At 33.6% G+C, this 26,939-nt stretch overlaps 1 protein-coding gene across 3 annotated transcripts in view; it reads right to left on the bottom strand.

Moving 5' to 3' along the window:
* Window positions 1-319: 319 nt before the first annotated feature.
* LOC125049611 (homeobox protein abdominal-B-like) overlaps window positions 320-26,939 on the bottom strand; it is an 83,293-nt gene continuing 56,673 nt past the window's right edge. For 2 of the 3 annotated variants that reach the window (XM_047648999.1, XM_047648998.1), the window contains exons 3-6: window positions 13,321-13,410; window positions 9,039-9,085; window positions 5,836-6,438; window positions 320-2,652 (exon numbers count right to left, since the gene is read on the bottom strand). In XM_047648999.1, coding sequence (XP_047504955.1) covers window positions 2,258-2,652; window positions 5,836-6,438; window positions 9,039-9,085; window positions 13,321-13,337 — 1,062 coding nt within the window. In that variant the 5' untranslated portion in view covers window positions 13,338-13,410 and the 3' untranslated portion in view covers window positions 320-2,257. The remainder of the gene's footprint in view (window positions 2,653-5,835; window positions 6,439-9,038; window positions 9,086-13,320; window positions 13,411-26,939) is intronic. The other variant, XM_047649000.1, reaches the window with a different exon arrangement.

Genomic DNA, 26,939 nt, shown 5'->3' with positions numbered 1-26,939 from the left:
ACTGCCAAACTATACAGCAGGGGTGTGTCTACTCTCCCATTTCCTAAACTTTATTAACTTAAGCTTGGTCTGGTGGGTTCTTCGCCTCCTGCTGGGCCCGGGCTACTAAGTATGTAGACAGTTTGACTGACACCACCACCTTACAACTCAGTCTACACGGAAGAAGCAAAGCATTAGCACAAATATTCTTATTATCCTTTAAAAAGGACATCAATTAATTGGATTTTATTTAAAATAATAATCAAATAGTAGAAGTTGGCTCCCTATTATACTAAGACCAAAGTGAAGACTGGAACGAAATTGAAAGAAAATAAGCAAGGACACGACGAAATATTTAATTTTTTCCTTTCATACATTCTTTTCTAAATTCGTCATACTGTCGAGAACATTCATTTTTTTATTATTATACATCGTTACTTATCAAAATCTCACACTTTTGGGCGTGATTAAATAACTAAATTAATTTATCTGTACAATGTTATCAAGAACGGTTAATCTTGAACTACTACTGAGATATTTTACATATATTAGGAGTATATGAAAAGCAAGAATTTATGCAAAAAGAAATTTTAAAATTTCCACTTCCTATTATTCTATAGATTTAGAGAAATTTAATAAAATTGCGAATATACAAGAGAAATGTGTATTATTGCTTGTCTTGAAAACACTAAAAAGAATATGTATCTATAGAAAATTATTTCTGCGATTACGAAAAGGTATTTCATTTATACTTCTAGATTTTTAGGTACCTACATATTAACCAAATGTGTTAGCCATATGAGATAACCAACTGACTTCGACAAGGTATATCCAAATCTGTTCAAATATAAGTTACGAATTAAAACTACATCCCTAACTGTGTTAACACTGTTTGCCATATAATCATAAATTGCTTTTCAATACTCCTAATCAGAGACTACAAAATCGACACGTCAAAGATTATACATCATAACCACACCTAGTTCCTAATGTCCTTGTAGGGATCATGAAACAGGCGCTACTCAGATACCTACTTCATTTATCATTGTTTAAAAATATAAGGTGTGGTTATAATTGTCGTAGCTTTTAATATTTAAAAGATGCCTTGTACGCAGAAATTCGGTCACCTAGATGAGGTCGCCATATTGTACAAAACACCTATGTCTAGAACAAGATTTAGCGAACTACAAAGTTTACGATAGAACATTTAATAGATATACGATAAAATAGGAAAATGTAAGCTAAATACATTGACAATCTAACTGGTATGACTTTTGCCATAGGTGATACTTCTATCTCTAATAACTGTACAAATTCTATTTTATTCGATGTAGAGCAAGATACAATAATTATAAAATTGGACTGCATAGTATAAATAAATAATAAAATATCTAAAACAAAAAATTGCAGATCGGCTTAAGCGAACAGTACACGAGAGGACAATATAATGCACTCGCCCATTTTACCTAATATTGATTATAACATCAACGTCAATATTTTCAAATAACAGTAACTTAATGTATAACTACTGGAACCGAGTTAAAGCTTTTCAGAAATCCATAATTTAAAATAACAAAATGAAGAAATTAAACAGTAATAAATATTTGATCAAAGTGTTTGCTTTCGAATACGTTTACAATTTATAAGGGAATAGAGTCGTTGCGATAAAAAGGTACTTAATTGACTAAATGGCTGCTCTCTCACAAATAACTCTACTTCCGTATTGCAGTACAAAAATATCAATAACTGCCACAAAAGCAACCCAATATAACAATTTGGTAACGAAAATAAATGTAACTGATTCAGACAACCACTTTCCGAACAATGATAAGAATACAACAATAAAGCAGTCTCACAAATATCATACAAATGTCGTTCAATAAAACTAACTAGAAATCGTTCGATTGATACTTAAATAATTTCCAAATACATCTGCATTAATCTAAGCTTCTAACAATATCAGGAATCGTAACTACTCATACACTTAAATCGTTAAAATTACAAGAACATTTCGTAATTAATACTATACACAAATCGACAACACAATGATTATCTTACTATGAGATTCTCTGGGACTCGCGGCGCACCGGCACCCGGCCGGCAAAGCGTCCGTTTACGTACAACACGGTACAGCAATCTACTCGGTAACAAGCATTGGACGTCTAACCTTAAGTACGACCATCGAACACAACACACTGAGTCTTTCTCAACTGGGCCTTCCGCGGATTTAGCTGGCTATACCATGGTGAAGGGGGTAAGTCCCAGAGAAGGGCGCGGGTCACTGATGGTGTTTGGCTGGAGCCGCGTGGTGCAAGGCCACGTGGTGAGCCGGGTGATGGTGGCCCCCGTGGTGGTTGTGGTTATTGGCATTCGAGTTGTTGTTATTATTCTGTGCCGCCTGCGCAGCTTGCCTCTGCGAATTCTTCTTGTTCTTCATTCGTCTGTTCTGAAACCATATTTTCACCTGCCGCTCCGTCAAGTTCAGGTTTCGGGCGAGCTCCCATCTCTTCTGCTTCGACACGTATGCATTAAAAAGGAACTCTTTTTCTAATTCAAGGGTTTGGAACTTGGAATATGGCTTGCGTTTTTTCCGCACGGTCACTTGACCGGTCCAGTCCAAGGGATTTGAGGAGCCACAGCCTACGCCGACACCGACGGACATCGACAGCGAGCCTGTACAAAAACATAACAAAATTAATACAGCTGCTGCTTGGTTGTAGTATTCATGAAGAGTCGACATAAGTTGTTTTTCATACGGAATTTTTATAACTTAATAAAGAGACTCGGCTAAACAATTTTGATAAAGATTCGAGTGCAGCAATATCAGGGACCTAATGCGTACTTATCTATCGTTATACTTATTTGGTACGTAATGCGACTATTTCTATGCAACTACGATATGATAAACAATTGAAGGTGCATCTTCATATATTGATTAGGGCAGGCGGTGTTTTTGATGAGATCACTAACACCTAACTTTGTATGCGAGCATCGATCTCGGCATCGCTGCAAGCAACTGCACCATTTCCTATTATTCAAACCGGTACTGTGTGAACATTGTGAAATAGATGCCGCATTGTCTAACAAATGAATGCTCACTGTCGTAAGACCCACTCAAGTTACGTCCAATTATTTATTTTGCTCTGACATATTAGTTGTTTTCAATCATATTTAACATACTTTGAATATGCAAAGCAATTAATATCGTAAAGGAAGCTGGTAAAATATATTACTTGTAACATTTATGAATTATGACTTGGACACAATACGTTATGTATGCGTACATAAATTAGATTTAAATTACATTAGTTTACTCGATCAATTCAAAAAGTCTTAGTAAACGACATCTAATAAAGGCATTTTATTTTAAGTACACAATCAATGTGTAGCAATATTTTTCTATTGTGATGACGTAGATTATATTGTCTTTTGAATCGGGTTGGAAATCACACCGAAGCACTACTTTTGATGCAGTTACGGTCAATAAATAAAACCATTATGTCATACTAACATATACTAGTTCGCCCTACCGCAACGTCGTCATTTATTTTATGAGCAACATTTTATTAAGTTGCTTTAAATAGCACGTAAATATAAAACCTAGTTTAGGTTACGTCACATTGGCATTTGCAGAATGTACAATTCGTGTGTACTAGATCCCGCTTTACAGTCTTGCGCTTAAATAATTAACAATATTACTTGTATCTCGCTACTTCAGATATGAATAGACCTTCACAGCTACAAGCGAAACGCGGTCATATGAATTAACGTCAAGTGGGATGTAATTTTGCAACCATTGGCGCATCCAATATTTCCATGAACGCAATTGTTTAAAGAGAACATAATGACAAGTCGAGTTGTCAATTAACAGAGGATAGGTAGCGATCATCGGTAATAAAAGCGCGGGTTCCGTTCGCCCATAAAAGTTACCTACCCGACCGCGGAGTCAGCTATCTTTGAAAACTTTACACGACAATATTTTTCCTTAACACCGACACATAGAGTCGAGATTCGCACATCAGTATATTTTTCTTATGACTCAACGATTTACGTTGAAAATTGGCGATTTTAAAGAAGAGTTTATATCTTAATTAGGGCGCTTGTTCTAATTATTATTGGACTTATTGTTTGATAATAGTAATACCATAATGTTTTTATATGGAGAATTATAATGAAAATACTAGCAGTTAGGTAATCAGACTATTAACAAAGCCTTACAAATCAAAGTCAATGTCAACTCAGGTGGGCTATAAACAAACAATCATAAAGTGACGCGAACACCTCGTTTAACTTTTTCAACAATTGTTTCCATTTAATGGCCCATAATATTATACATGTTACGCAAAATTATGTCATATCTTCCATAATTCAGGAATTGTACTACGGCCATTGATCAACTAGTTATAAGATTTCGAACATGATGATTAAAAGGTCGGCAACGCACTTGCGAGCCTTCTGGCAAGTTCTATGAGTGTCCATGGGCAATTAATATTAGGTGAGCTTCATGCCCATTTGCCTCCTGCTAGGTACATACAAAAAAGAAAGTTTACGTAAATAGAGAGAGAAATGGTAAGTTCGCCGTAGCCAAGTACTTAGTCCACATATGTTATACGGCGTCTGGAGGTCTCAATATATGAAAGCGACCCTGAGAGCTTCTTTGAAGGTCGTAGTGGAACCACCGGAGGTGGTTTTAATGGGCATTGCTTTAGAGTGTATACCTAGTACAGAACCGTTTTATGCGACCGGTTCTCTCAGTAGCAGATTACCTGAAGTAAATCTAAACCCCTGTGTAAAGCGGAGGTTACGTAGGTAAATGCATTAATTTGGTAAGTAAAAAAAGTTTCCTTAAAAACAAAATTACGAAACGTTTAATATGAATAAAAACCCTAATCGTAATTTTATTACATCATCGGCGTATTAATTTATTGGGGCAATATTTCGTTTATCGATATCTACTCAAAGATTGTTAAAGACCAGGTACCGTGTTTATTAGTTATACATTTTTATTGGCGCTTTATTTTACGTAAACTTAATTTATTGTCGGTAGTATAGCGCCGTTTTACATTGCCTATAAAACGGTGCTTACGGTTCGTTTTTAAACATTTGTAGCACGTGTTTCGTTCATTCATCAAATTTATGGTGCTGTGTGGGAAAATGTTTTGATTTGTACTTTACTTCTAATGATACAAAAGTAGTAGGGGAATCAAGCACCAAATTGGATATAAGTTTAAAATATGTCTGTTTTTTACATCATATTATACTCAATCATGAATAGTTATCGAATGCCCTAATTAATTTTTAATGTCGTGTCGAACGTCGGCCATTACAATATATACGTAAAAATACAAGTGCATTGAATGCGACGAATGGCTACGGTGCAATCGCTTTGCAGTGATAATATCACCCACACAGACGCATATACCACGCGGCGTATGTAGCTGTGGGCGTCTCGCACACATCGGCGGCAAACCTGTGTGCGGAGCTATAACGCCATCTAGTGGTAAGTAGATTAAAACTATATATTACTACGAGAGACGGAAAAATAAGAAAATAATATAATTTGGTTATTATTTTATATGACAACAAAAACTGATTTTAACATATTGAAAGCAAATATATTAAAAGATTTATGTTTAGTACCTAATTATACCACGATATATTATAATAATATTCAGTAGCAGTAGGTAAAGGTATGGAAACTTGTTTACAAAAATTTATGTTTAAATGTATATAGGTTTGTAGAGTGCGATAAGTTTGTAAAAAGATTACAAACATGTCGCTGAACAGCCGGACATTAAGAACGTACGGTTGTGGTGTGATTAAAAAAACATTACTGAGATAAATTTAGAAACTGACCTGGTAACCCGCTCGGCGGAGGATAGGGTCCACTCGATACAGAATCAGGTGCATAGTTTCGCAGACCGTAGGCATCGTGGGAGAACCCGGAAGCCTCGGAGACGGCAGCTCGACGTTCTTCTCCACCGACGTAAGGAAGGGGCTGGTCACTCCGTGGGGTCCCGTAAGGGTAATTCCAGCACGGCTGCGAAAACCCTTGATGGCAGCCATCAGCGTAGGGTTTATAATCTCCTCCACTCGCAGGCCAGAAGGGTAAAGCGGACTTGCGTTCTCTCTCAACTGGTAAATTATAATAAGTAGGCCCAGCCGGGTACTGGTGCTCGAAAGACGCAGCCGCATCTGGCGGATATCCCCATGACTGCTGAGCGTGCCTGATAACACCAGGCTCGGGCTCATAGCGCTTAGCCGGTATGTGCAAGGGCTGAGGCGGGTTAGAGCCAACCGAAGCCGGGGAGGCGCTGGAAGCAGACGGCGGAGCTGCTGCGGGGGCGGCTGGAGGTGAGCCTCCTGGGGGCGAGGGATGCGGCTCTTCGTAGAGCGTGCCGCCGACGCCGTTCATCATGGTCCACCAGGCCGGCCCGGCGGAGTGCCCGGAGGCGGGCGCTGGCGACGCGGCAGCCGCATCGCAGGGCGCGCCGAGGCCCCCGACATGGTTGTCAGGGTACAGGGTGGCGGCCGGACAAGCCACGGGGGAGCAGGAATGGGGGCAGGCAGTTCACGCGCGTCGCGGGCACATCGCACCACGCGTACACGCGACCACGGAGAGGCAGCACATGAAAGTCAAACGCGGATCCCGATTTAGCCAGGCGTCCGGGCGATATCGCAAATTCTAGATGCAGGCGAAAAACTATAACTCGTCGACGATGACGAGCGGTAACCTTTAAGAAATAAAGTCCAATAACACTGTTACTCTTGATAATTGTTTTTAATAATGTTTAATTATGAGAAATACGGTCAAAAGTTATTATTTGGTTTAAAATTTCGTATTGGAAACTAGTTGCCAAGTAGTTTGTTTGGAAAAAAATTAAGTCACGAGTTTATCGTAAGGTGTCCGCGTGAACAGCAAGTAATATACGCGAAGCGCGCGATCGGCAGCGCGGTCGAGCGCGGAGTGGCGGCGCCGGGCGCAACGGTGTGCGCCGAGACGCACACAGGAACGTGGCGTCAGACATCTAGCGGCGGGAGGATGAACCTCACAGATCTAATCACCTACACGCGCTACGCCCGCCCGCATCTATCATTCCCGAATCCTGTTTCTTAATTTTTTAAACATGATAATTTTTTTTTTAAAAATCTGTACTAATTAATTTATTTTTAATTATACTGTAATGAAATATTATTAGTTCTGTAACAACTTCGTATAGGTATGTAAGTGCATTGGAAATGCTGGTTACTACAACATACATATTCCAAAGGAGAACTTTATTAATCTAATTAAAACGTAATACGCCTTCAGATAATTTACAATCACTTTAATGATGAGCATTAATGTTTTCTGTCATTGGTTGCTACTGGGCGCGGACGGTGCGTAGTAAAGCGATTAATGGAGGTAAAATAGCCATAAACTGCCGTTTAACCAAACTGCAAGCGTCACTCGACCATCGCCGAGTTACCATCAATAAAAAACGCGAGACTTTATGACGGCAACTCACTCACGTTTTATTGTGAATATAAACTTAATTTTATCGTCTGTTAATTTCACCGCGAACAATCCTAGACTAGACATATTAAAATTATAATTATAATCTATGTCAATGGCAAGGTCGCGGTCTCTGACTCACAATTTTTACTATCTTAGGACTTTCACTGTTACACTAGTAGGTACGTTTACCCTTAAATCCAATTTTTATCCACGTGGTTTTAAAATATGCGCTTATTCGCTTTGAAATTACCCCTCAAAGAACACCCTTAACAAACCGAAGAAAAGAATGTACTACAACCAATAAATCCCTTTACATTTCACACCTATAGAAAATACATGTTCTGTTTACACAAGAAACAGCGATAAAATATGTCAAGTTAACAAAAGAAAAAACACATAACACGCTAAGTAATGCTATAAGTATTGTATGCGAATTTATTCAACGCATTATTATAATAAGACCGACTTGTCGAAATAAAATATGTCCTCTTGGGTCAAAGAATTAATTCACACGTGAGAGTAATTAGGATATTAACAATAGTGAAACGGTTGATTCAAATAATCTTTTTCTTGTATGGATTATTACATAGAATAGTAGCTCTACTTTTTCTCATTCTAATTTCCAATTCTGCAAATTAAAGGTCATTTCATTCAGCATTAAGTTATATTTTCAAATGGAAATAGAACGCAAGGTGTACTAGGTAACCACTAATAAGTATTAAAGTATTATTGCAGTAGAATAAGTCTCTCTATAGAAAATGTTAAGTTTATGTTAGCCAATTTCCATTAGTCTTACGTCAGAACTATTCTTGAGAAAACCGAATACTTAATAGCGACAATATTTTATAAGAAAAATGTAGTTGAAACATCTTCTTTATATAAAAACTGGTCAGAAAATTTTGTTTAATACGATCAATATAATCCATTGATATTCTTATCTCTTGGATCGGTTTGGCTTCAAATTATCGAGCTCGCAGCAATTCTCAATAACTTCCAAATTTAATGAATTGAAAAAAGAAACTTTATATAAGAATACGGAATGTACGGAGTAAAATAGCCTTAAAGAAACATTAACTCGTCTTACAGTATCGGACAAAAATACGAATAAGTAAAACTTAAAACACTTTGCCTCAAGTATGCTTGACGGTTTATAAAATACTACGTGTATTACTATAGTATTATTAGCTATAGTAATTACATTATAAAGATTGGTCTTAAGAGAAAGCTGTCTTGAATGTGATGCTGGGTTCAGAGTCGTTGAGTGACAGACACAAACATAGCCTGAGCCGCGCCCGTCTATAAATATTTACATTAGGAAACTCGGGCCAATGGTACGATGCATGTTAATAGCGCTTTCTATCTACGTTCGTACACTGCCTTAAATACAGGATAGATATATATATTAAACTTGTTCTGGGATTGTATCAGTGTTATGGACTTTATGTCTTTAATGTTTTGGTAATTCAAAACTTATATTACGTGCTAATTATTTTTATAATAAAAAGTGTTCTTTAAAAATAAATATATATAGCATCTATGTATATCCAGATAAGATATTCACCTTGTCGTAAACTAGCAAGCGATGTCTGCGTGAACGGGCACTGTAACCTGAAAATGTTTCATAAAAAAATTAAAATATATAAAAAAGTTTTTGCCCTAATCGATCTATTATGTTATGATAAAAACATTCACTATGAAAGCTACTAAGTCACTACATTATGAAAGCAGACAAATAAAACACGCAAGCAAGCAAAAGCTTAAGAAGAAAATCTTAAAAGATTTTCATTGATCCTATGAGCTTTTTCTAGTTAAACGATAAAATATCGGCATTATAATAATAGCTCTTAATACAGATAGAAATTACGCCCGAAATGCGTTCTTAAAATAGAATAACACAAAATTATTTCTCATTAAAACGTATAAATGAGGTGTTTCTCAGTAAACCAACTATTGTATTAAATTAAATCTACAAAGTACTATATCATCGAAAATACGGTTAGAAGCAGTTCGCCTCAACCGGTACCAGTAGAACACATGTCAGTCTATTTTCGGAGGCCGAGCTCCACCCATCACTCAAATTGACAAAGCCCTGCGTTTGCTCGTATTCTTAACCTTATAAATCCTTTCTAAGTCATTCGATATGGTGGAAAGTCACGAAGTTTACATAAAATAGGTGATTTGCGCCGATTGCCACGGCTTTTTTTCCCGTGGATCGCACCAACCCACTTATATTAGAAAAAAATGTTTACAGGGTTTTTTATTTAACGATCTAAGACTTGGACGTGTTAACGATCGTAAATTCTGTTCTGTGTTTTGTAACAATTACTCTTGTTGATTTTTTACAGATTTTCACGTGCGTCAAAAATTTCTGTTGGCTGTATTTTTAATCTTAGGTACACGCATTTGTGAGCACATAATATAAACACTGGAATGCCGTTGTGTACAAAAACTTGATATTTACAATGCATATATTTTTTTCTAATCAGTTCACAAATCCTGCTATCGGTTAAGTTTTCAAATATCGAATGATGCATTGGTGCTCTTGCGCTGAAAATATATACTTCTTTGTAACGAATATTTTAGTTTGATAAACAGCAATGGCTGGATTAATTTGAAATAATGTTCATTTAGATAATCTTTTATAATTACCCTTACAAAACCAGTACGATACTATAATTAACTTCAGCGACTCAATCACTACAAGGCTTTTTTCTATTTTATTTTGTATGGATAAATAGTATTATAACTATAGCACAGAGCCCGCCGCGACATTTACGACTCAATTCCAAAGCGAAAGCCGCTTGGCCCACGACTTTTCATTACCAATTTAATTAGAACTTTCGCGTACGCTCTTTCATAGGGAGAGGGTGTTTATAGATGGGTCATCTGACGCTGGCTGAAACGTTTTCATTGGTGTGGTGACAGGACTAGTTGGGATGCACATATCTCAGACTGTCAGAATTCGTTATCTACATAACTTGTTGTTTAAAATACGCCGGCTTTACTAAATGGTGAGATAAGCATTTGAAAAAAGGAAAGATTGTTTCGTGAACTGGATAACAACAACTTGGTGTTATTATTCTTGACAAATATGTGAGAGCAGGCTAATCATTCACTTGACTATAAAGAAGAAAATAAAAGATGATGAGGATAACCTATTCAACTCTGGAAATACATAAATCTTGAATCAATAATTTCAACAAATGCTGACTAACTAACCTACGGCGAAATAGCACATTATAAAGAAATTTACTAACACAAAATGCAATCAAACATTGAAAAGTAACAAGGAGTTCTACGAGTTACTGACGCCCGCTACTTCATGGTAATCTCCTACTCACTAGCCAACCAAGTTACGGCCCTTACAGGCTTTAGTTTTGCTAAGGCGAATGAAATAAGTTATACAACACCAATTAGACCTTTAAAAACAAGAGAATAACTAAACCAGACTATGTATATAATGTATTTATTTATATTTTCCAATTATTCATCCAATATATTTCCTTTCGTAATTGTCTATAGCGTAATATATTGTATACATATGATTGATCTGTTTACGTAACGAGACATATTTATAATAACAGCAAGGGGATTCGGTCCGAGAGTTTAATGGCGCGAAAAGTGACTGGATCATATCCCTGGGTTTACGACACAAAAGCAAACGGCCGATTCATTTGCAATTCTAACTGCGATTTGGTGACGGTCCACCGGCGATTGTCCGATAAACATCGATTACGAGGTACGTCTTTCATAAATGCCTACTGAATACTTTAGCTGATGTTCTCAAGCAAGATACATAGGAATAGCCCAATGTCAGGTATGTTCCATGGCTAAAGGGTGCCGCGTGATTAAACAATTATAAAATCATAATTCGTAGATTTAAAGCGGCAAGCAAGGTTTATGTATAGCTTGACAAAATACCTTTCCTATTATTCTTTTATTTATATATTGCGTATACTGTAGAATATTTATCCTAAGACTCCTTGAATCTCTTTTTCAATACAATCTATATGTATTTTCATGTATTACGTACGTAATCCTTGCTAGTCAGTTATGTACCGGTACGCCGCCATCCTACTTGACTCGAAATTATAATTACCGTAAAATATACCTATAAGTATGTAATTTAAACTTTGAGTAAAGGTTATGTTTTATTTTTTTATATATTAAGTTATTCAGTTAAATACGTCGAGCAAAAAGTTTAACGATTTAAAATATTTCTAACACTTCTATGTGATTCGGTGACGTTATTTGTAAAAATATTTCTTGTAGGGAAGTATTTATTTATCAATTCGCTTACGCACAAACGTACCTCATCGTTTTCATAATTTACAGCTTACGCATTCAAATATTGCAGTACGTAATGAATTTTAATAGCAAAAGCCAACGACCATCAAATCTATACAAATTCCCATCGGAACTACGACCATTTTAGGCGTTCACCACTCGACACTCATACTAAGCCATGTGGCAGTGTGGTCTTAAAATCGGTATTCGATTCACAAACCGATACTATCGCCAAGGACGTGTGATTTGTTCAATCGGCCGGAATAGATCGTCGATAACACGATTTAGAATTCGATTTACCAACGCATTGCGTGCGATGAACGAATTTTCTTATAGGTATCTAAGATGGCGATGATCACAGCTTGTTACGTAAAGAATCTTAATTCAATTTAGTCCTATAGATATCTAAATGTATTATAGGTAATAAATTGAAATTAAATGCTTAAATTTAAGACACGAGTAATACGCAAGCTTTGTAAAGGTTAATTAATATTTGTAACCCAAGATTATATTGTCCCCATAGATGTTACAATCGCTACAATGTTGGGACTTTTTGTATATAATTTGCTGAGCGATAAATTAAAACATAAAATTAACATGCCTCGGCGGCAAACATAAGCAGTATTATGTTACCCTTTCAAACCATAATTTCCGTAACTTATTCAACTTGTGATACAATAATTTCCTTATGTTAGGTATAGAACGTTAATTTCTTTTCGTTACACTTTATTTTTCATAAGCAATAAACTTATAAGGAAGCTTTACTCGGTCGAACTAATAAAAATATGATATTTATTTTTATGTTATTCTCTTATGGATAAGGTTTATAATCGAAATATTAAAGTATTTAAAGTAAAGATAAATTTATGTAAACATTTGACGACGAACACGTCGCCTGCATGTATTTCTGCATTTTATGTCTTTACCTGTCCGTTTTATATTCTACGGATATTCGTGTCAGAAAAAAGTAATATGTTTGTTAAGTTTTGCTATAAAAGTATGTTTTGGCAGAGGGAGAAACGAAAATCCGGCCGCAAATGTAATCGAATGTGTGGCGTGTTTTGGGAAAATAAACAATTCTACAATGAAACTTAGCATGTTTCTAATCAAAATTGGGTAAGTCTACTTCGATAACGTTTTGTTAACTGACTTTCATTGCGATAAGGAAAATATTAATTTTAACAGATTATAATGATACATTATTATATTTTGCGCGAGTACAAATTAATAAATTAATTTAATGAGACACTCGCCGACCTGATAATTGCTATAATTTCCACTTATATATAAGAAGTTATAATTATAAATTTATTATTAAGTTATATTATGATCCTACCAAATTTATGCTAAGATAATAATCGGTATAAAATTAAACATGTTGTAAGTTGGTTTATAGAAATCATAGGCTAAATCCTACTTATAAACCCCATTTGTCATTTAAAATAATACTATTTCCATACATTTTAAGCATCTCTAAACTAAAAAATGGTAAGTACAGAAAGGCGATCAAGCAAAAATAAATCTAATGCAATACAAAATAAAGTAAAAATTCAAACCTTAGTATCATGTTCATGTGGCGTCGCCTCCTCACCTGTTAGTAAGGGTCGACCGCGAGTAGCCGCGCCCGAGCCTTACCGCCTACACGCCTGTAACGATACAAAACTGTATGAAAATACTTATTTAATTAAAAAACAAATTTTGTATTTAAAAAGGGGAGAATGTTAATAGAACGCGGATAGGTTTTAGTATGAAATTTTTTTCCTCTTTAATCACTAAATAGATTCTGATTAATAGTCGCATATATCAGATTGGTTTTGTAATGGATATTATATCAAAATATAATTAAGAACTAACAATGAAAACCTAGTTTCAGTTACAGGACTAAATCAGACGTATTAGTGAACTTTGGAATCGACTCCCGGTGAGGGTCTTCCCTGATAGATACGACCTCCAATTGTTTAAAGCGTATACACCTCCCTCAAAGGCCGGCAACGCACCTTAAAAATAGGTCTCCATGGGCTGCGATGACTGCCCTTTTGGGGCGTAGTATAATAGTAAATAATAATACTAAACTACATTGGTATTTCAATTAGAACCCAGTGCGCTCCTTCCATTACAGCATGAGCACATGTTAATAGAAAAAGACAAATTTCTTAATAACTGATGTTTTATCAATAAGGGTAAGCTCTTGCGACAAACAAGTTGATTTGTCAGCAACTTTGTAAGAGAAATAAAAGGAAATTTATGACAGAACTACATAGTAATTGAACATAGTCCAATTACGTCTTCGTCAATAGTACAAAAACTTCTTTGTATTAATTTTAATGAGGTTGTATTTCAGAGAGTCCAAATAAGTATAATAGAAGAATTTTGTTAAAACAAAGTACAGGCCTTGAGTTTATTCACCTCAACCATATTTTTTTTATACTTGTTCATTTGTTTCTTAATCCTATATCATAACAAATAGCAATTAGGTATACCTACTAAAAATTTAGCCAAAGATGGAATATATATACTCTTATATATTTTTACATATGTATAATTAAGAATGGTTTGTATAATTCGGTCTGAAAAGAACTCATTTTTACTATTCGACATATTCTTCCTTTATATTTTAAATATCGGCAATGATAAATCATAAAACCATTACTTTTAGAAGACATTATTATAGATATTTAGTATATGAGATCACCTGGTGGCATTATTTTACATAAAGTGTCTTTTAAATTGGTTTAATTTTAGACTTTTAAGAAGCTGACAAATGACTTCTTTTATCTTTTAACAGCAAACTCCCGACGGAAATGAAATATATTTTTATTCATTACAACCAAAAGCAAAGCTTTTAATGTAAATAACATATTAAAAATGTAATAAAAAGGTTCTTGTTTTTAATTTATTAAAAAAATATAAATATCTATGAAATATTTTATACCATACCTATTAAATTAGAATAACCACTATTATGAGAAAACTTTGGTAGCTTGTCTTAAATATATACCATTACATCTATCTTAATGTGTTTATAGGAAGATATTTATAAATTGAAATCTCTGTAATAAATGCCTGAGGGCGCAAAATATTTATCGTTTGTTCCACTTAAGGAATAGGATGGAAACCAATTTCCAATATTTCTTGTGTTTGAGATTTTTTCTACGCAGCTATAAAACATTTACGGGCTTTCAATGTATTCATTATGGTTATTTCTCTGATAATTTAATTACGTACAAAGTGTATAGGAGTTTTATTGCTATATGTGTATTTAGTACTTATGACATTACAATACCTATCCTATATGACGAGAGATGTAAATTTATGTTTGTATATAAAATCATTTTCATAGGCCGTCTTTTATTTTAAAAACAAAACACAGCGTAAGCATTCCTGATACCTGAATCAAAAGTTACCATAATCCAAATTTGTTTGCCTTCATTTGTAAGTGTCTGGTTATGATACCAGTAATATATTCCTATTGCTATATTTGTGTCTATACATAACAAAACATGACATTCATTTGGACGGTTTCATAATTTAATGCTATAGACAATAAATACTTAAAAGAAGTGTATTTATTTATTTATTTATAAGTTCTAAAACAACGTGTACCTATGCATAATTTTATACAAGAAAATATGACATCACAAATTTTACACACATACACTTCAATTATATTAGTCCATAAGCAAGCTAGCCAGGGAAAAAATTAAACAAGCAACCAAATAACTAAAACTAAATAGAAACTTAAACCTTATTAAGAGCTTGAGCAAAGATGCGGTAAGTTGGAAGATTGTTGTAAAATAAATCAATATTTTCATCATTGTTACTAATTCAGTTGTAAGAGCGAGATAGTCTATTCACTGAACCATTTAAAGGAGCAGATAAGCGAGTCCTAGGTACGTATAAAAGACTTTTAGTTCTAGTAACTCTAGGATTAGAAAGAAAGGAAAATCTCTAATTTCTCTGTCTAAGAAATCCCTCTCTGTATCTCCTTCTAAGGGATATCTATCCAAATTGCGATGCATACAAAACTAATTAAAATTAAACAGGTAATCTAAGATAATCATTCTCACGTCTCAGCTCTAAAAAACCTTCGCAAAAACTTCGGTACATTGCACTTGAGTTTCTTAGAAATGCAATATCAAGGATATGCATTACAGATGCAACGATGTACTTTGAGATAGCGAGCCTTCCCAGTTACAATAATTACAGGTTGTTGACTGAGATAAACCGAGTTGGGTTTAAGAGCCTGAGAATGTTTATATGGCGTCCTTTCTGGGATTTGTAAATAAATATGGCTTATATAAGTAGTACAGAGCCGAGTAGGGTTTATTTATGAGATACATTTGTATATACAGATAGTATATATATTAACAAGTACCTATAGTATAATTTTATCTATCCAATAGATGGATAGATAGGGGGCCTTTCAAGTATTACGTAAGCAGATTTACTGCAATTACCTACGCCCCCCCCCCTTCTATTGTCAGCAAAAGTAAGCAAAGTTCTCAAAAATAATACTACATAAACGTATTAATCTTTTGTAGGAATCCTCGAAAATGCACTTCGTTTTCAAGCATAGACAATGTATGGGTTATATGTGTAAAAAAGTAAATAATTACTGTTGACCAAATAAGAAAATCCAAGACCCCCCCCCCCCCCCCGTATAGTAGGTACTTACGTAAAACTTGAACGACCCCTAGACGACAGTACATAGTGAAATGACACAAGTTGCAAATACATAATAATATTTGAAATAGTTTTAAGGTAGTTATTATTATCCACTTATAATATAACAGTCATATGAGTATAAAGTGAGAATTTGTTTACTAAGTTGAATATATGTAATAATGTATCTACTACTAAGTATAGAAGCTACCTCGTTATGGTCAAGTTTTAAATTACTTTTGATTTTTCTTCTAGTGTCTATTCATTCGTGTTAGTAAAATATAGTTTTGAATTATTCATATACATTATTTCTAATGGGTGGTGAAACCTATTTGTGGCCTATGGAAATCACCCCAAATACATTTTAAAATCAATTCAGCGAAAGCAAGAATTTAGTTATAAAGATGTAAAAATCACATGAGATTTATATGACTAGACCGGTGTGCTCATTAATGCGCATAATTTTAGTCACGCGAGTTGACTGCACCACGTTTTATGGAGTATTTAGGAGGCGGAGATAAATGCATCTCTTTGTTTTGCCAGTTTATGTCCGAGTTCACTGCAAATCTCTATGCTGGGAACTTTAAAATGAGCTATAAAGTGCACGTATCTGATGCAACGTTTCACTAAAGGGATATAATATTGCGTATTAACATATACTGAGCGGTGTCAGCCTAGTAGCTTCAGCGACTCTCATCCCTGAGGTCGTAGGTTCAATCCCCGGCTGTGAACCAATAGATTTTCTTGCTATGCGCACATATTTAACATTCGCTCTATAAACGAACGGTGATAGATAACACCGTGAGTAAACCAGCTTGCCTTACCCAAAATGTCGACGTGTGTTAAGGCACAAGAGGCTGATCACCTACTTAAAACTAAAAAGGTTGTAGCGCCACTGATTTATTTAAACATGAATTAATAATAATGATCAATGAATATGGTATGTGAAAATCGAATCAGCTAATTAACCTCATAAACAATTAATGAAGTAACGCAATCGACTCCTTGAACTACATCGATTTGATCCAATTTACTTTTGAAGGTGTGGCACTTTCGTTTTATTTAGTAGCCTTCCTTACGCAACGAAAATGGACAATTTGAGTTGATAAAATTATTGATTCTTTGTAAAATAGCTGTAGCAACGCTTAACCTAATTAATATAGGTATTAATGACTGGCTCATGATCTCGATGGTTAACCGTTTCCTCAGTTCTGTGCCAGAACTGGATATATTTGAGACAGGTTTGGGAAGACTGAGAGATGAATGTAATAAATAAAATACACACTTGCATCTTAAATAAGTTAAATATAGAAATAATAATTATTATTTTCTAAATTTAACCCCATTTATCATTCACTAATACGATACAAAATGTAGAAGATAATAGTCACAATAATTTATTTATTTATTTATTATAGAAATACATATGAGATATACATAATGAGTTAAGTTGCCTTTTGCTTGTTACCTTGTTATTCATATCAGAAATTGTATTCGAATTGTACCTCACAGACATAGGTTCGGTAAAATCATCTATTACTATAGTTACATTTATTTGCAAGTCAAATTTAATTAAAATACACCCGAAAGTTTTTATAGTTGTAAAATAAATTGCTTGACTATCTTGATTGATTTCAAAATTTCGTTTAAAGTAAATATGAAAAGCAATTGCATTATATCGGTTATTGCACATATTGCAATATGAGATAAGGGGACCGCCCGCTGTTTCAATATAACGCGACATATGTCCACTAGTGGTTTGTGGGCTTATATAAAAACAACTTGTTTTGATAACTTTATTAAGATTTCATCATAAGGGGATGAAATATATAAGCATTTTCTAATAGTAAATAAATATCTTAATATATGCGAATTGAATCATTTTCCTATACCTGAAATAAGTTGACGCTAACTTGTTTTTTACTATGTAGTATATAAAGGAACACTTTCTTATCGCCCTAATTACGTTTACAAAATTTGACTTTGAATTGAATTTGACGAGCGTCAAAAAAATAGAATTAAAGTTTAAAATACAGCACCTCGTTGATTCAATTTAAATACCTACTATATTAGTACATCCAAGTGAGAGGAATTCTTAAATCATTCGTTGTGAGGTCTCACTAAACTGGTTATATCTGGCCTGAATTTCAGCCACGCTTCTAATTCTGCTACATTTGCGACGAGCTTAACAAGAACGAGCGGCGCTTTTCATCTCTGAAGCGCAACATTTACATTTTCGTCTCATTTATTTGCTATTTCGGGCCAAGTCAGCCCCCCCGACCCACCTCGACCTCCCAATGAATAAGTCTTTCCGTGCGTCAGACGAGTAAAAACGGAATTGGGAAGGAACGCTCTATAAAGTCTAATTAACTTTGAAGTAAGGAAATATAAAAAGGTGGAGTGAATTTACAACGCTACTGTATTAGCCGAACAATGAACATCCCTTCAAAACTTGTTTACATAAATCAAAATGGAAATGCTAAAAGCGGAAATATTGGACGTGATATGACTTGAATGTAACTAATATTAAGATATTTACAAAGAAAAAACCTAAGTTTGTTATTCAGCGGTCGTCTCATATAAAAGTAACATATCCCTTTTGTCTCGGGGCGGCTTCTTCCTAATAGAAATTATTATATTGCCACCCCCTTGCTTGTCATTCGCGGCCTGCCGTTTACCAGGAAGTATTTTCCGTGATTACACTATGATATTTCTTTACTAACAACATTTATTTTTAATGTTTTATTACAAATATGATAACAAGATATAATAACTGAGATAAAAATCGACATTTGGGCAAAAATAAGCCCGATTTTCAACCTATTTTTTGTCCTATGAAATTACCTATTCCACAAATTTCTATATCCTTTTACCTACATATATTTAACAGGGCACGCACGTATCGGCCAGATTTCTGATAGAAAAACGAGAGGCCCACACCACTCCCGAATATAAATCGCCTTGTTATATTTTCCGGGACATTGGGATTCATGAAGTTTGCGAGCCTTGACGACAAGCTCCTACAAAATACGTTTTATTTCAACTTTATCCTATATTGTTATACGGTTTGAGCTTTATATTATATATTTCTGAATACCGTGAATTATTACATATTTCACAACTATTCTTTCTATTTTTTCGTCAGCTGTAGTTCGCCTACTAATTTATACTTACTGTAATAAGATACAATTTTGTGTCGTTATGTGTGATTTATTCAAACTGGGACGGATCTAAAATTTAAATATTGTTCGACCCCTTAGAAGCAGGGGTGTCAAGTCTATTATTGAGTCCATCTTCTACTTAATTATGCAAAGGAATGCAAACGTTCATTGTATGGTAAAGAGATACTTAAGACCGTCCTCATTATTAACCTTATAATAATATATTCTAATATATAACCTTGTATATAAAGCTATAGGCATGAAGCAGAAACCAGAATGATTAATTATACGCAACTTATGTATGTGATCAGGTGATCTTTGGTTTAAAAATCAAACGCTTGTCGCTTGATAGGTCAAACAATAAGCATTATGCGGAATAACAAGATTTATTTAATTACTTAAAATACAAAATAAAGTTATAAATAATCATGTGATGTCAAAAATAATCAGCTATAAATTGATAGAGACTTCAAAGAAATAAAGTTATTCGCAATAATTAATAAGCAAAGAACGAAGAAATACCAATGACACAACAAAATTAACATATCAAAGCATTTCCATGAACACGTTTTGTTTCCTTCATGTTAGGAAATAATTTTGAATGACAAAGCGTTGATATACAAATGAGGGGTAACAATAGCATGGTTACGTAATAAGGCACAAAGGGTGAAAAGCTCTATGAATATGAATGGAGTGAAATTAGGGCATTGTTATTTTTTGATTCTTTAAGAGAAATTTTGAGCAAGGCGAATTAAGAACATGTTTCGTTAAATTAGACTTTATGTTGAAATATACTATAATTCTAGCATGTTTGTTCTTGTAAGTATTGCATTACTAACTAAAGTAATATTTCATCGCTTTCTGACAAATTTTGTTTACGCTGTGAGGAAAAGAGACAGATGAGAACTAAAACGGGTTTAGTTTACTTTTTATAAGGGAGTATGTATGCAAGCTTCAGAAAACCATATTGGACAATATATAACAAAGTTTCAACAAAAACAGTATTTCAAAAACTCGCAAATTCCACCAAACCCATGTATTCAATTAGCGACACAATTTAGTTTAAACGTTTTATAATAGCCAGAGTTTAATTCTCTAGTGACAGAAAATCATTTCGGTGCAAAGTTTTACTACCGGGTTTGTGATACTCCGGGCGCCTAATTTTCCCGATTTTCCCGGTTCCCTCGACCATTTCATCCGGGTATTTATTAAACAGCCGGGTAAGGACGTAACTTTGTCCGAACCGCAACTAAGCTTTCTATCTCTCCTTAAATTAAGGTGGAGAACAGTGCAAATGATTAATGAATAAAAACTTTTTGTTACATTTAAGCGGGTGGATAAAAACAATATTAACAATACAAAAACATGTTCCAAAATGTGGGTGCAGGTGATATAAATGTCATATATTACTAATTGTGGGTGTACAGATTGTTACTGTATTTACCAACATAAATGTTCAAGCTAAAAATAATAAATTATATCTGTGACAATTTTATGCCATAATTTTAACTGTTTGGCTTCTTTTTTACGGAATACTCGCAATATTTTGTTTGTATGACCACCCCTTATTGAATATTTACATTGCCTTTATATTCCAAAAGATCATTTTCTAGCCATGGAACACTGTCGTTGAAGCTGTGCAGAAGAATATAACTTACATCAAGTCGATCCTTATCTCGAGTTGAAGAACTTCTGACAACTCCTGAAGCGAAATCAGTTATTACAGAAAAACTTCTATTGAAATATAAACCTTTTCTCCCTACAATAAGGACATCATTTGAGTATTATTCCAATGGTGTAAGGGCGTTTATATGGCGTAGTAAGCAAAAGACTTTGCAGAGCTAAACGTAATATTAAAGTTGCCACAAAACTTATACTAAGCTCAGGGCGAAATTCTCTTCAAATTGTACAAGTTTTATTAAATTTTGGAAACAAGTACTACGAGTTATTTATATCTACTACCTATTTATTTATTCAATGATATATTAATGTATGAACATGTTTAGATAAATTTTTCAGTGTCTGTTTAAATTAAACTAAGTTAATAAGTCTCTCAATTATTGGTAAATAAATAAATCAAATACATACTTTGTTAATATTTATGTAAACTTTTCATTTATAGAGTTTAATCCTAAGTTTTCTTAGGTTATTGAATCAGGCAGTACATACCAAATCAATAAGGCATACTATTCATATGATTATTTGTACAAAAATTTTAGGAGTTTAAAGTCTTTTACATCGACGTGATAAATAAAACCTTTAAACCTACACGGACTCAATATTTTATCAAAATATACATTTTAAGAGAAGATAAGATTGTTTATGCTGTCCTCGGGAGCGAATGTGCCGCATCGCTGAGCGACCAACCGATCGTAAATCGTCTGCCGACGGATGAAAATACGAGGCGAGACTTTGAATCGCAAACAATATTAGTTCATACGTTTCTATACCATACATTATTTGTTATATAGCTATAATAATAAATGTGTTAGTATACCTACTATGGACTACTCGATATAGGTTATAATGTAAAGGATAAGTTTGTGCAGTCATTTGAAAATCTTTAAAGACCAGCACGTCTAGGTACTAACGGGCTGCCCTCACACAGAAGGTGCCCTATGTTAATATTAGATTGTAGCTTAAAGTTGAAATTATCAATAGCCTCAATACCTAGTATAAGGCTGAAGACACTTATATTATTGTATGAAAAATATTATTGTATTTATTCGTAGTGGCTGAAAAATCGAAATCTCTAGCTATGAATAGTTGTTCCAAATATATATGCATTAGTTTGTTATGTATAAATGAAGTATATAAGTAACAATTATTTTCGTTTATCAATATTTTTTTATAAGATTTTTTCCGTTAAAATATTTTCAGTAAATATCCCAGCCGTAAATAATAAAAGATAAATACTATCCACATCATATTTTATTAAGACTAAAAAGTTATATGAACATTTATAATACAGGCAGGTGTGTAGGTGGAATTACGGAGCTTAATAGCAATAACCTTTACAATTTAACCATAAACATTTAAATCCTAAAATCGTTTATGCAAATAAAACGCAGGTGAAAATATTGGCCATGTATTATAAAAATAATTGTTGTGATTATACAAATATAAACTTTATTTCCTACCAATAGAATTGACATTCGCTAAGCAGCGTTGATTAGTAATGGATCGTTCCAAAAGCTCAAGGCACGGCTTTTATAAATACACTGCGGCAACCATGTTGCTTTAAGCGCCAATCAGGAAACATTCCACAGAGCATGGCGGATACCTATGCATTATCAATCCCCATTATTATAAGATCAAAGGCAGGGAGTTTTTTTGGACCGCCACCAAGAATTTTAAAATGCAATGTTCTAATTTCAAATTGTTGATATCAGGGGTAACCTCGTTTTTTCAAGAACACATTTTTTCGCGTTTAAAGGCTATAAAATTGTGTAGTTTACCTACCTTTTGGTAATATATGTGTTAATATTTTACATTCGATATAAAATATTTTAAAAGTATTACATTTATTTTTGTTTCAAAACTTTTATACAATATTCATGTTTTTTACTAAAATATAAACAATGTATCTTGTTCAATTCAATTTCAAACGAAGATCGACTTCTACTATTTTTAGTAAGAGTTCAGATAATAAATAATGCACTTCAAGTAGGTATTTAACGCTAAATCGTTAAATTAGATCTTCAATCCTGAACTAATTACGATAAATATTTGTTTTAAAAAATTAGAAAGGGAATATTCTCCTACCTTATTACTTAGAAATAGTTAGTAGCAAATGTTCTTAGAAATTAGTATCTAGGTATTCAAACTTTAATAAAATGTTCGAGCTATAATCAAAAAGGTTACATATAGGCATATACAGATGTAAACACATTAATAAACAAATATTCATAAATATAGAGTTAGTAATGTATCAGTCTGAGCATAGGTATATTAAATCGAAATCAAGAACGAATTTAATAGTACTAGGTGTGAACATATAGATTGTATTTTAATAACTAATTATGAGATAACAACTCGAGTGCATAAATGAGCTCTCTGAAATATGGGAGCAGATGTTTGGGTTGAACGAACCCTTAGCGCGCGTTCATGATTTATTTGTGCGCCTACGCAGCTCGATGTTGGAAAATCTTAATTTGGTAAGAGTAATAGCTAGGGGAACGTTATGTAATTTATTAAATCAGTGCCTTACACTCAGAGATTTTTTGTAATATTGTATTTTATTCATAATATGTAAAAAGTGTACGACAACGTTACAAAGAAAGAATAAAAGAAAAGAGTTACAATATAAATATGATTGTTTTCTGGTAACGCGCTAATGAAAATTTTATTTTTCCTTTTTTTGTCTATTAATGTACCTACTTAGGTACCTCTGTTTTCTGTTTCATATAAATTATTTGTCTATGTAATCTGTTTTGGCTTTGTATATGGTTAAGTGTTTTGTTTTATAATATGTATATTAGCTGTAAGATTACTAATAAATAACATTATTTCCGTCTATCACTAAGTTCGAAATCTTGTAGGTTAAAATAATTTCAGTACAACCCTTTTTTAAAAAGATCAACGCTATTTGCACTTTTATTTCCGTCATTAATACAATGGTAATTAAGTAGATAAGTAACAAAATAAAGGAACCTCTCTTTGTTTCCTTCCGACATTATTCCGGCGATTTAATAGACAGGTTAGAGGGCCGCGGATTGCTTGAGGTGATTTAGGAAAATTACATTATAAAAAGTAAAAATACGAGGGCGCGGCGTCCCTCAAAGGCATTATTATAAAATATTCCAATCTAAATTCAGAGAGGCTGTGTTAAATTTCACAATGTAGTAATATCCGAATCGGATTCGATATCTCATATTTTATATTTAGATTCATAATTCGAAGTGAGCAGGTAAAGGTTTGAGATATCGGTAATATGCTTCGGTGGAAGCTTTGAATGGGATTCACGTTTATATTTATTTATTTATAAAAACTTTCCAACGCTCGGCACACTGATACATTGGTACAAGAAAAATAAAATATTTTTTGAAGTTATACTTCTTTAGGCGCGTTATGAAAAATTGATGAGAGTGAAATTTTACGATGCGCGCGCACCGTGACACAAAATTAACAGAATGAAGTTGCCCACGGAAGATGCCACGGCATTGGACATAATTTAAAAGCAACATTCGAATAATAATATAATTTATGTTACACTTAATGTAAGAGAATAATAATACATATTTATTGTAACTGTAACAAATGTTAACTGAACTTTATTTATCAAAAACTATTTTTAATAATGCCAAAGAAGTATAACTTCTTACGCGCGTACATAAGTACACAAACTTTTTTTAATGTGACAAGCAAGCATAACATACACGAAGAGATAATAAAAAATATTAAACAAAACAATTAAATTATACAAATTAAACGAAAATCGATTTGAAAGTGTGAGGGGAGCAACTATGGATTTCCAGAGATTAAACATCGTTCTTTCTTACTTTAAACTTGTTATATATTTAAAAATCGAATCTTATTTTTATTTACGGATCGAGCATTTGGTTTTATTTCTATGTATTTGAGTTGTCACAATACCAGACTACTACTGGAGAATTCGTTCCATTAATTTCATAAATGGAACGAATTTTAAAACCTAATAAGTAGGAAAACCTAATTATCAGTTAAGTTCTACTTATTAACCAACATTTGCAGTTTACTACCTACCAGTTGGAGATTGGAAAGAGAACACGCGTCGAAATCTACGAGTACCCGAACTTAACCCGTAAAAACTTTCTTTGTTATCCGATACTATCGCTAAAAGTTAGTCATTTCAGACGAAAACTGCGAACGAAGGGTTAAACGACATTTGCGAGAACTTTCTATCAGGATCTACCTACGTTAGATTAAGGTTAAATTAAACCTGGCGAGGGATTAATTTGATCAAAATCGTGGGCGTAATTAAAACTTTTTAATTTAAAATTCTGGGTTTAACCAAGGTGAGTCTTTGTTTGGAAAACGAATATTAATTTCAGGTTTTCTAAACTGGCGAAAATAAAGAATTAATATTTATAATTTGTTAGCATATAGTGTTTATATAAAATGACAGTTCTTTCACATAGTGTTTTAATATTACCTAAGTACTATTAAAACGGTTTGGGTTATAGGGAATATTAAACTATACTTATCTATTTTATTAAAACAAAATAACTATGTTAAACAATGTCAACCAAGGCATTCATATTAAAAAAAATACTTAAGATAAAATTAAAAATTTGCATGGTATATATGTTAGTATATATAGTAAATATGCCTTGCAAAAACAAAATATCCAAGCGATTCAATTAAAACGTTCATCCGCAGAAGTCCGCAACGAAACTTTCCAAGATTCCACGATCCACGCTTCGTCGACTAATGACTTCGGAATTCTTAAGATATCTCGCTTCTCGTTTCATGATACAGAATCATTTACTTTTATGAAGGTACAGTTTAATCGTAAAATATAATTCGCAATTTGTTTGCTATATTGGCTTAATCAAATTTAATCAAATCGATATTTGGTCGTATCGAAGTCCTATATTCAATAAGATTATTTCTTAATTAGTAAGGAATTACAATAAAAAAATACTCGCAGAAGTACTCGCTAATTACACACGACAGTACTAGGTATATTAAATAATCGTAGTAATAAATTTTAATTTATTAATCAATAAGTATCAATTGTTTCCATTCGTAATCTTTTACAATTAGCCTCAGTTTTAAAGACATAACACACATATTGAGAATGTAAAGTCAATAAACAGATATTTTAAGTATGTAACAAATAAATCTACCGATAAGTACTGTAGTGTAAAAATAAAAGAGTAAATGCTTGCGGTAAGAGCTCCATTATCCTAAACGCGTAGCGCCCGGCACGCATAGGTATTTAACTATGAGTAATATAAAACAATATGAGAGCATCGCTTAGAGTTTGCTACATAAAGCTCGCCCCGAGAATAAATGGATTACTTATGTCCGCAGTGCTCCATCTAGCGGGGGGTTCGTGAACTGTATGAGTTATTGTTATTGCGTGGATTTCCCCGCTTCCGATGTGTTACTTACGCCCCTCTTGTGAGGAAACTCATAAAATCTGAACGTCTTATTAAATTGATTACATTTACAAATGTAGAAAAAGGGAAATGAGTTGTGGATGTAGAATAAGCAGATTTTTTATCTCTAAATTTAACCACAACATCTATTTATTTTGATTTCAAATGTCAAATTACATGAAATAATAAGTTTTTTTTGTTAATAAAGTGATCTGTAAGCTAGTATAATTAGTATAGGCTAGGCGCTTTGAGTTGTTCGTACATAAT

This window comes from Pieris napi, chromosome 5 (genome assembly GCF_905475465.1).
Source record: "Pieris napi chromosome 5, ilPieNapi1.2, whole genome shotgun sequence".
Classification (NCBI taxonomy): Eukaryota; Metazoa; Arthropoda; class Insecta; order Lepidoptera; family Pieridae; genus Pieris; species Pieris napi.
Note: the sequence above shows the minus strand (reverse complement) of the source record. Positions and strands in the feature narration are given on the sequence as shown.